This window comes from Nesoenas mayeri (assembly GCF_963082525.1).
Source record: "Nesoenas mayeri genome assembly, chromosome: 6".
Lineage (NCBI taxonomy): Eukaryota > Metazoa > Chordata > Aves > Columbiformes > Columbidae > Nesoenas > Nesoenas mayeri.
The window spans coordinates 14,950,598-14,962,952 of record NC_137545.1 but is presented as its reverse complement, the minus strand read 5'-3'; the positions used below and the strand labels follow the sequence as shown (position 1 = coordinate 14,962,952).

At 36.1% G+C, this 12,355-nt stretch overlaps 1 protein-coding gene across 1 annotated transcript in view; it reads right to left on the bottom strand.

The window, feature by feature from the left end:
- Positions 1 to 12,355, bottom strand: part of DNAH7 (dynein axonemal heavy chain 7) — a gene marked incomplete at both ends in the record, with an annotated part of 95,238 nt that overhangs the window by 72,627 nt on the left and 10,256 nt on the right. Inside the window, 8 exons of the mRNA XM_080346702.1 lie at positions 1,303 to 1,988; positions 2,591 to 2,737; positions 4,122 to 4,346; positions 7,558 to 7,636; positions 7,812 to 7,939; positions 8,894 to 9,169; positions 10,477 to 10,656; positions 12,103 to 12,286. Of these exons, the coding sequence (XP_080202828.1) occupies positions 1,303 to 1,988; positions 2,591 to 2,737; positions 4,122 to 4,346; positions 7,558 to 7,636; positions 7,812 to 7,939; positions 8,894 to 9,169; positions 10,477 to 10,656; positions 12,103 to 12,286 (1,905 nt within the window). The remainder of the gene's footprint in view (positions 1 to 1,302; positions 1,989 to 2,590; positions 2,738 to 4,121; positions 4,347 to 7,557; positions 7,637 to 7,811; positions 7,940 to 8,893; positions 9,170 to 10,476; positions 10,657 to 12,102; positions 12,287 to 12,355) is intronic.

The window sequence follows — 12,355 nt, the reverse complement described above, 5'->3', positions numbered from 1 at the left end:
CTTCTCAATTTTTCTGCATTGTTTTAAAATTACTTGCACCACCAGATTTGATACTTCTTACTATCTCTCCCATATCAGACAGATGGGATTCTCATCTCTAACGTCATTGATATTCCTCATTTGTTGATGTAAGCAATTTGCAAAAAATATAGAAAATAAAATGCTATTTATAATCCTATAACAAGTACATATAGTCTTCTTGCCTGTATAAGAAGTATCATTTTTTACAACTCTCAAACCACTGGACAGTACAGATAGATTATTAAAAGTGCATGCTATTAAAATATCTACTGTATAAATGAACCATGGCAATAATTTTCTCCACAGGACACTCACACATGGGCTGCACTGAGTTCTGTAAAATGAAATGCTAAAACATCCTTCACTTCCTCCTTCCTTCATCTACCCACCACAGCTTCTAAACAACAGACAGCTTTGCTGGCATGTTCCTTCTCCTCTACCCACAGTCCCTTTCTCATCTTCTAGGTATTGTTACTTCATCTATAGTGATTTTCCTTCCACCAAGAGGTAGAGGAAAATGCAGCTTTAACTTCTTGTTAGGCAGGTCACTTAATTTGCTTATACCAAAACTACAGAAAACTTAAGATGAGGAATTTGGAATAATCTCCAGCAGCAGTCCAGAATCCTACATGCTTGGCTGGATTATTGAGAAAGCAACCGTTGTGTAATCACCTCCACCTCACAGACAGAAGTCACGGTAATACCTTGTATTCTTACAGATGCTGTCAGTCACCAAAGCACTCTGATGAAATTACCATGGTGTGCTTCCTCCTTTTCAATAAGCAAAACCCACCATTTTACATTAACAAGGAAGGTACTCTTAGACTAGAGCACAGCAGTAATTAGAGAAGTAATACTTATTGGAACAGACATGTATGTATATGTACTTATGTATTCATATCATTGAGTATGTGCTGAAATCTGAAATAGCATTTTTGCAGGTTAATGGGAGTTTGGAGGTACATATACAGCTAGATAATTACAGTCAAACTTTCAATGAAAGACATTTGGTTTTTCACAATATGGCTCTATTTGAGGGATTTAAGAAACAAGTAAAGTATTTATTGAGGAAAGAGACAAAATCAGATTAAAATCTATGCTTGAAGATGGAAGTACATACTTTTTTTAACATGCAATACTAAATTTTGGAATTTAATTTTCTGCATTAGAAAAAAAAAAGATTCATTCACTGCTTAAGGAGGATAAATGAAAACATTTGAAGTCCCTGTGCTTTCGATAAAGTAACAGTACTTGATGACTTTCTGTTAGAAAAAAAATTACCTTACTCTCGTTTCGTAATGCTTAATGAACGGAGATCCTCTCATAGTCTGAGTTTTGACAATGTGATCATCCAATAATGTCTGAATATCATCTACAGATGACAAAATATGGGTTCCTGTATCTCTATAGGGAAGAAGAGTGAACTCCATTTGATCCCACTCAGAAACCATTTTCATCAAAGCTTTCTCAAGGGAGTATTCTTTGCTGGCTACTTCACTGATGGTCTCAAACTTTTCTAAGAAGGATTCAAGATTCAAATTAATATATGACAAGACAGTGGAGTTTTCAGAAGGAGTCAGCGGTAAACCAGCAATATTTGACATCTCTTCCCAGTGCCTTTCTTGCAAACCAGGATTGCAAATCACCTGGATGAGAGGAATGTGGAATCTGAATTCCTCGACTTTTGATTTAACCTGTCTTGCGATTGCTAATGCATTTGGAGAATTGTTGAGGGATTTCTCTAGCTTATACAGTCCTTGCCAGTAGCTCCCTACATCTACCTCTACTTGGTCTGGATTTACTTCTGTAAGTGAGCCCTCTGTCCAGCCTTCATGTTTCCTGTTGAATTCAACAGCCATTTCATAGAGACGAAGATATGGAGAAAGAGTATTCCAGATGGTTCTGTGCTGAGGGTACTGAGATTGTGGCCATCCAAAGGACTCTTCCTCTGCATTCAGCTGATCAATCTGTGGAGACAGAAGCGAGGTCTGAAATACAAAGTTGTTTGTCCTACCAAGTCCTCACCACAGGCATTAGGGAGGTTTTCCAGTGTCTTCGACAAGCTCTAAATTCAGTTTTGAGTTACTAACACAGCCCTTTATTTCATTGCTGCCATTGACTGCAGTTCAAGTAATCTTTAACAGTAACAGCTCACCACTCATGCCAGTTGATATAAGAATATAGTTAGAGGTGTAAGATAGTACCCGGGCATTCCCCTATCACTTACAGTACCACAGAGGCTTTAACAGGCAGAAGCATCAGGAGTGGCACTCTCAAGAACATAAAGGTATAATTTCTATGCAAACCTATAGAAACTTAATTCACTTGTCCACTATGCAAAGCACTGCTGTGTTAACTCCAGACCACATAGTAACCAATTACTGTGCTCAGTAAATTTGCGGTTTAAATTGCAAATAATGTAAAAATATTTCATAGCTGAATTGAGAATTATTTTGGCACATCTCAGTAACTGCGTTACTAACCAAAGTCAGTTACTCTGGATTCAGATAATACAAATATTAAGATCTACAATTTATCCTGCCAGACTAGTTTAGACTATAATCTGTACCTTCTCAGAAGCAAGTTCCAATTTTGTATTTAACGCTTGAGCTTTCTTCAAATACCCATTGACTTTCTGAATATCTCCAAATGTGCTAAATTCTTCGACCTGCTTAGAGTAGCTTTTCAGTTCCTCAGTAAATTGTTCACAGCGTACCTAATTAAACATCAAGCAAACATATAATAATTTTTTAAAAATCAATATCAATTTCAGAAAAAAGGGAATACCTATGCTGATTTTCTACAGTAGTACACTTTATCCTTGCAGAAAACTCAAGACATTCAACATAGTGTCTGTTCCATTGAAAATTACAGAATTTGCCCTGAATCCTACTGTTACCTGCAGTGACTTTTTGGGCTGACAGATGCAACTTTGGGTTATATGTCATATGATAGAATTGGACATTGCAATTGCAGCTTTCTGTGAAGGACATGGCCAGCACATTAATAACAAAGAGCTAAATTCAAATGCCTAGCATATCTCAAATTAACATGCATAGCAGAATAAGATTAATCAAATGATAGACAAAGCTAAACTGTTTCAGAAGACACAAAGGACACGGTCTTAAAGCCATGTGGGTAAAGGATAGCTCTTTCCTCACATATACAACTCAATACCACATATTTCATACTCAGTATTAGTAGTGGCAAATGTCTGAAACCAAGTATCAACCTGTACAAAGCAATAACATGATTCAAGATAACAGAGTCTATGCTGCACATTGATTTCTACCACAATAACACTCACCAGCTACTGCTTTAAACATACTGCATAAACATAGAAGCTCGCTGTCTCAAGATATGTATGAGGCAAGACCACGTGGTGATGAGACCAAGGAGCACAAGAAAACCAAAGCAGACAGCTACACAGGCCGTAACTGTCACAGGTCAGCAACCTTGTCATTAGCAATCCTTGTGGAGTCACCCCAGCACTTAGAAAACAGAACAAACTCTACTCGAAAAGCCTAGTCAATAGAATGAAAAATTCTAACAGAGATAAAATACATGTAAAGTGTAAAAGATTAAAAATTAAAAACAAATAAAACATACCTGAATCAAGATGCACTTATGTTAAACAACTACCTTATTTAACATTATCCTAGCAGTAAAATCACACAAATTAACGCAGATCTTTTTTTTTTAGCTGTCATAGAAATTTCACACACCACCATTGACTCCAAAAGGACTACTCATGTACATACCTCAGGCCACATACACACCTTTAAAGGATCTATCTGAATTTTACTGTTTCACATACAGACAACTATCATCAATAGCAGTGAAAGTTCTAGAAGCAAAGAGTTTTCAGAGTACAAAATGTGAGATATGGCTTGTCTTGCAGTACTTGTGGATTTGTGAAAATCAAATGAGAGGAAAGCAGGAAAACATTATTTAACATCAAGAATAATATAAAAACATCTACTTCAAACTTCTTCGTAAATTGTATAAGGAAAAAAGATTATTCTCTCCATTATTTCATGTCTTATATGCCATTCAAAATTAATAACTCAGGGATTTTTTAAAGTATTGTCATTACAAACCTTAAGATGATCTTGAAATTGTACTGTTTTTTCTTCAATTATCTTTCTGTGCTCTTCAAAGATATCTGGCATCCGTGCATACCAGTGGAAAATATTACTGTTCAGTCGAATGTCTGCTGGTGAAAGATCGACACATTCTACCAGGAAAGCAACACAACTTAAAGCATCCACTACTTTCTGATTCAGTTCAAGCACGTCACATGTTTCCATTTTCTGCATACAGTCCTGGGGAACAGAAATCAAAAGGGAATGCTAAAATGATGACTCGAGAAGGTATAACTTCTAAAGCTTCTTTTTACAAGGAAAATAAAACTAGAAATACATGATCTGAAAAGGTGTTTATTTGGAATGGCATGGTATTAGCCATTTTTACAGCACAGAATATTTTAATACAACTGCCCGACTAACTATTTGATTGAATAAAACTCAAAAGAATATGTGAAGCTGTATGCACAAAGGTTTGGCCTAATGGAAGAAGAAAATCATGTGCTTATCCCAAGCCATTATATATGAATGCTTTGCTTCATAAAAAAACAGTGACAAGACTTCCACATAATACCTATATTGCTAACTAAGGACCTAGATGACTAACAGATTCAATTAGCGTTCCAGTCAGCCACATGCCATGGACCCCAACAGCAGTGGTCTCCAAGCTTTCTTGATCACACAACCTTATCAGTAATAAATTTTTGAGCACACACCCCCAATATATGGATATTTATCAATTACACCAACATACTAGTGAACCTATTATAGACACAATAAAACATGCACAAAAATTGAAATTAAAAATAATTAAATGAAGAGTAACAAAACATTTAAAATAGGTTTTATATATTAATTTTAAAGAAACCTTTTTGCTTTCATTAATATTATTATTAATAATATTTTTAGTGAGAGCAATGTGATTGAATATGCTTCTTTAACCTTAGCTTAATACTCTGAGATTCAAAGGTCTAGTTCCAAGTTCAATTTATTTCAGAACCTCATTTTAATGGTGGTTCTAGTTTATAACAAAAAACCTGAAAGATACATAGCTCCAAACAGAAGAACTGCATCATGGCTGCACTTAATAAAACATGATGCCATCTATCAATGATGCAAAGGATCACAATCTCATCCACCAGTGATGCAAAGGATTTTATTGAAATTCATCCAGAAAATTTCCATCATCCCTAACGTCACTCAGTTGTTCTTGCAGACTGACTGGAAGGTCTTGCATTTTTGCATTTTTAGCAAACGCGTTCAAAACCCACTAAAATATTTTATGAGACTTCCACATAGGTTAGAAAATTGTTTCCAAGTTTTTAAAGTGTACTGATAAGAGTTTCTATAGGAGGGGACACATAGTTTTCAGCAACAAAATCACAGATCAGTGCAAACGTTTCCAAACACCCATTTTCAAAATGCTCTCTCCATCGCATTATTTTCTTCTGAAGAGCAGTTAATTTCTTACTCATTCTTAGCAATATCGCCTTTACCTTGAAGGACAGATTAAGTGTCATTATTTTACCAAAAATACCTGCTAGGTAGCATACTACTGACAGCCACTTATCACACAAAAGGTCCACAAAAATCAGGAACACTTGCCTTTTTGTAAAAGAAAAATGCATAACTCAACTCTAAGTTTTACAACAAGGAATTTGCCACAAGATAACCACCAAACCCACAAAAGATTTTCATGCTCACACCCAGTCTCAACACAAGCCATTATGAAGATTCTACATGGATAACATCCTCTAGAACTTTATGCACCTGTGGCTCCAACAACTTCGCTGCCATAACACATTTATGAATGATGCAGTGAACGAATTCATCCATGGTGTTCTCTCTGGAACCTTGCCCAGAATCCTTTCTTCATTCTGGCCAAAGAAGCCACTCCATCTGCAGTTACACTTGAACAGTTTTTCCATAAGGCATTGTTTTTATTAAAAAAGTAATTGACTTCAAGAATATATTTTCTTCAACACATCGTTCTTCCAGTGGCTCAGAAAAAAGTAGTTCTTCATGGATTTCATTATTGAAACAGAATCAAGCAAATACCGTAAACTGAGGTACACTAAACATAAGCATTTTCATCCAGCTATATAGCACATCTCCCACACTGCATCATTTTTTCTAATACTTGTTTCTACACATCTTCAGCAATGTTTTCCATGCACCTTCCAACAGTACTTGCTGACAAAGAAATGCTTTTTAGTTTGTCATCATGTGGTTTTTTCATGTATTATTTCAACCATTTTTACCACAGCAGGAAGACGAGCTTCTCAAGTGGTATGTGGCTTTTTCTCTTCCACTAATAAGAGCAGCCTTCTGAGTCTTCTAAGCATGGATCATCTCATTTTGTAGAGCACTGGACTGAGTATCATGTAACTCAAAACTTCACTGAAAAAACTGTTGAGGTTTCTCTTCATGAGCTAGATGCTTAGTTTTCACTTGACTTGCTAATGGTTTCATACTCTCATTAACTAATAGCTCAAGGCACAACAGACATTTCAGGCAAGGTTCATTGTTAACAATAGTGGATGTAAATCTGTATTTCCAATAGTCTTCCTGATAATTCTGATTTTTTTGGCCAACTTGTCAAGTCTGGTTAGACCATCAATACTTTAACCTCGTAATGTGGATGATTAAGAGCTCACACTGGCAATGTCAGCTCCGCCATTTTCTTGTTGATCACTTGTGCCCACGTTCTTAGTATTCTCTTCAACCAGCAGTTTTATGAGGCAATCTTTTTAAGCCACTTGCCCATTCTGTGAGGGTTAGGTTATTAAAAACTAGGTAGCAATCTGTAAATCTTGTCTGGGCACATAAACTGCAATACATAGCAATACGCTGAAAGAAAGTGAACAAGTCAGCATGACACTGTGAATCTCTGTATTGTGGAACGCCCACTCTTTCCTCAGGACATCTCCCATATGTACGTGACATGGGGCCCTCTGACATACAGACTGAGTGAAGGCACCGGTGCCCATCTCTATAATAAATACTGCTAAAGCTTAATTCCCTTCTTGTTTTTGTTTAGATAAAAAATAAATACTGTTTCCTTCACATACTCCAATGGATCATCTTGGGCACCTCCTGGGCTGCACATCCCCCAGTTTGGAGACAGGTGCCCTACAAGGTTTTGGTCCTGTACAGGGCAAGTGACAGCAGGAACAAAGGACCATCCTAAACAGGCAGTCTGCTTGCAGCCATGACCTTTTGGTGGGGAAAAAGAGTTTAGCTGGATGTATAAGAGACAGGGTATGACACTGAGCCTCATAGCCAAACATTTGTTATTTTCTATGTTGTAATATGCAACCAGCACCAGGGACTTGAGCAAGGCCAGAATCAGACCTGTAAAAGGAAGAACTTGCATATGCTACTGCTTAAGGTCAGAGCAATAGCATCGATAGCTACTTCTTGCTTGGACTCAGAACAAAGCAGAGAGTACCTTAAGTTCCATTAGTTCCTGTGTATTAGATGGAGTAGAAAGGGCTTTTTCTGATATTCTCTCAAACTCATCGCATAGCCTGAAAAATAGATGAAATAATCAGTTTGGGGGTGTGGTTTTTGTTAATCATCCTTGGACAAATCACGTACATTTACATCAGCAAAAATGCAAACAAAATATCCTTTAAGGATTGAAAAAAACAGTGGAAACAAAACTAAGTACATTTCCATACACATTTTCAGTTTGAGAGTTACCTCAGACTCATGTCTTGATGATCTTTGAGCATTTTAAAAATAATTTTTTCAGAAATATTATCAGCTCGCTTTGCCAAAGCACTTATTAATTCATCACAACGCAATTCAAACATTCCTAGACGGAGACACTGCAAGACAAATACAGTAGTTGTCAGAACACTGAAGAGCGTTTACTCATTTTCTGTCACTGTCTTAAGCAGAATGTCAGGGATCTCACCAAGGAATCTAGTTAAACCATAAAATTCTTTTCAAACTTCCAAGTGAAGAAGAGAAAGAAAAAGCTACAGTTGCAAATAACTGTTCTTCTGATCTGCACACCAAACTTCATCTAAATCTTATGTCTATCACTTTTTACCTTGACATATAATCTACTTCCTCAAAAATAGAAGGGCACCTACTGTCTGTAGAAGTGGACGTTGTCTGGTGAAATTACAGAGTTTGAGAGACATGTGAAATACAGTAATCTCGCTTGACACATTACATGCTTAGGATATAAAAGGGACTCTGCCTCCCAGCGAGTTTCCAAATCCAATGCTTGCTTTGACTAGAAGGCAAGTGAGCTTGGTTTCCACACCCAGAAGGCTCATGACACGTCTGTCAGCCCTAGTTCTCCAGAACCGAGGTTTGCACTGAGTGTTTGGAGAGAAACAACTTCAGAAAAAACACTTTAGCCTTTCCAGTTCTTTACAGAACAGACAGACAAAGGATTCTTACCACAGAATATCCTTACAGGGACAACAAAAGTGGTTCATGTTAAGGACCCTCATTCTGCTTTAGATGCTTGGAAAGAATACGGAGGTGGCTGGACCCACACTTACTCCTCCACATCTACAAGGAGCATACTCTGAATGCCTTCAGAAGTCCTAAAACGACTTCTAGCACAATAACTAAGTCTCACTTAAGTGTAACGAGTGTACCCCAGAAAGGCCAACTCTTGAAAACTTTACCTTTTTCTGAAAAAATTGATTTCATTTTAATTATCTTACAGCTGATTATCATCACCTTTGACTGACAACATTCTTAGTATAAAAATCAACAGTAAAACGATATCCCTCTCACTTTATGAATTTAGTATAATTTACCTTCCTAGAAGTATATTTTATTTCCTTAGCAAGTTGCCGGTACTTTAAAAATTCCCTTTTATTTTCTTCAAAGGTATGTTCCTCTGTCAGGAATCGATCAATATTTTGTTCAGCTTGTTTGTTTATCAGAGAGCTGTACTTATTATACAGCTTTAGATGTTCCACAGGGCCAGCACTTTCTTTGTTAATTTCTTCTCTGATTCTTTTCTTATGTTCATCTAAGATCTCATCGAGGACAACAGGCTTCAAGACAGTTGACGAGAACTCACCCCTTGGCTTGGAAAAAAACCACACACACACAAAAAACCAAAACATATTTTCAAATGACAATTACGTCTTTCATGGAAGATACAAGGATAGAAAAATCAACTAAATGTTACTCTAATAACTTTCTAATTAAAGTCTCTGCAAAATGAGGTTTGTAATCAGACAGCTGTTTACCTTCTACACTCAATTTTTTTGGAATCCTAACTTATGGATGCTTGTCTCCAACAAGTAAGAAATCAGAGCCGCTTCATTCAGAAACTCACAAGTCCACGTACTTACCTAGCCCAAACAATTCTATCAACAGCTTTAATCTACTTGATTTTTCCTGAACGACCAGCACAACTTAAATTTTGCTATCAGCTGATGAATCTGTAATATTAGTAATATGGAAAACACATTCCTGCAATCCTCCAGAAGATCTAAGGCCTTTCTTTCTCCTGTGCATTTAGACACGCTTGAGATGCTTCTTTTAATTTGTCTTTTCACAGGTTATTGATTAGTGCTTTTATAAAGCATAGCATACTACTGAAGTTTCTCCTTGAACGCATGTTCAAGCATATTAACCAAAATGTGGAAGTTCAGCATCTTCATTTAAAATTCAGTTGGTGCTAAACAAAAAGGGCAACAAAATGTCCACATGACATTCCTTCAGGAAAAAAACAAATGCTCACCTCCCACAGCTCACTGGGAAATGATCAAGAGGGACCAGAGGGCCACTTGCACTCTCTCCATATTAAAAACTAACACTGCTATACCAAAAGTAACACACAATGCTAAACCATGTAGGTACTTTTTTAAAAAATTACTTCACAAAAGTCTTATTATTTAACCTGAATTGTTTCCTGTTAGACTTAACATTTTAATCTGATTGAATGCATAAAACAACTAAAATATAAACTGCTTAAAAATTCAGGTTTAGGGTTTTTTTAAAAGGATAGTCTACTCAAAAGATTCTATATTTTAGAAGACAGTAGCCTTTCCGGTGTCAAAATAGAAGGTATTTTCTAGAACACTGCAGAAATATGCTTAAAATTTAAATGCATCAAGTTTTTTGTAGTACATTTGTAGTAGGTGCTGCAGAAAGTAACTCAGAGAGGAAACTAGTCAAATATTGGCTTCTTATTTGCTCAGAGAACAGGAATTGGGCCTTATTAATAAAATTAAGATGATTTCAAAGTGTTCCAAATGTCCTGAAAGAGTATTATAGTATTACTATGCAAATTCAGACAATAGGGCTATTCGTTAAAATACCTAAGAACTAAACGTAGCAACAATAGAATGATAATACAAAACCCAGAAGTATCATAATTTCTTACCCACTCTGAAAATAATTTGGTCTCAACCCTTGGTATATCACTGACAGCATGAATCATAACAGTATAAACATTCAGTAATATATCCTCGTAATCACTGAAATCAGGTGCAAATTTAATACGATCATTGTCAAGGATGAGCTTCAAGATTAAACCTGGATGTTCGTAGGCTTCGACTGATTTCTAATATACACACACAAAAAAACAAAGGAAAGTAAAATATTAATTAACCTAAGTCATGCAGGAGAAGTGAAAGGATCATTATGAATTACTTCAGTATATGCATTTTACATTGACAGGACTGTAATTGCAATGACAGGCCATAATCCTAACAAAAATACTTGTGCAAGTAGGAAGTATGTTTCTGATAAAAATCACATAAACTGATGTTCATTAAGATGAAATATGTTATTTTTAGTAGGCACAAGAGGCATCCTCTATACACCAGTCAACAGCTTTTATAAAGTTGTGTGCATAGACTGAGGCAGAGTCACTTTACAGTAGTAGCCCTAACAAATGTAGTAACATATAAGCTATTCTGTGTAGAGCAGCACATGTATTCAACATCTGGAGGAGTCACTATGAACCTACTAACCTAAAAAAAACCTACATCCAATTTTATTTGTTAAACAAGAATCTGATCTACAAAAATCAGCTACTATGAGGACAATATTTGCAGAATGAATTTCCATGTATTCCACTATGAAAATTTGTATATGCTTCTGTCCTTGGTGGCATAATTCAATCTTTCATCATATCTCTTATCTGGATCAGACATCTCTTAACTTTCCCACATCAACTAACGTATTCCAACTACACAAACATTTCATTAGGAAACATGAGGAAGCAACTTATCACTACTAGGTAGCATAGGATCACCATCAGGAAGGATAAGATTAGAAAATGCATAGCTATTATTAATCATAACAGAAAACAGCACAGCACACAAAGCTCACTTCACTCAGATGAATAAAAAGCAATTACAGAGGATGAGGAATGAAAAATAACATTCTGCTTCCATAACAGGATTCCTTACTTCTTTACATTCCCTGCGTGCTTTTTCATCAATATTATCTGGAGCCAGAGTTCTGTGGATATTTGATGGCAAGGTTGTATTAACAAAAAGCTGAATAAAAATCCAGTTGCACTCCAAGACATCAAATATCAACAAGAAATATTTACCTCTACAGCAGACATTATGTGAGTGCAAAAGAGAAAGGTAGTAACCTTTTTTCCCCACCAAGGACTATTCCGCCAAAGCATGTAGTAGACACCTACTAATAGCAGACAGAAGGGGTGTTACAGAGAAAGAGCACTAGTGCAAGATGCAAACAGCATTTCTATTAATGAATTTCTACTGTATGTCTAACTGACTGCAGGGTGTTCTTGAGGATACCAGATGTAAAATATGTTGATATTGCCCTTCTTGTATGACAAAAAAAAAAAACCTCCACTTAATTAAAAATGCATTCCTAAAATATTATTCATTTTTTTTCCAGAAAGCACCTGCCACCAGAGTTCATACTTAACTTTCTATTCATTTTTTCAAAAGCAGAAAAATAAACAGGAAACTAATTGTATGTACATGGATAAACAATGTTGCTAGTATACATATGAAAGACTACTTACTGCAGGTTGAACAATTAAGTCTGTAAAGTCTTCAATTGAACGCAAAAGTAGATGTTGCAGTTGATGAGTCATTAAAGTGGCAGCACAACCGAAGAAAGACTCTAATTTAGCCATACTGGCATTGCTGGGTATTTGCTTTCGTTTATTGCCGTGGTAAAAGATTTTCTGCACTTCTGGAAACCACCTGAAAAGAATACAATATTTTAAAGTTTTTCAAGCAATTAGCATTAATAAACTTGTGGGTTTAAGTTAC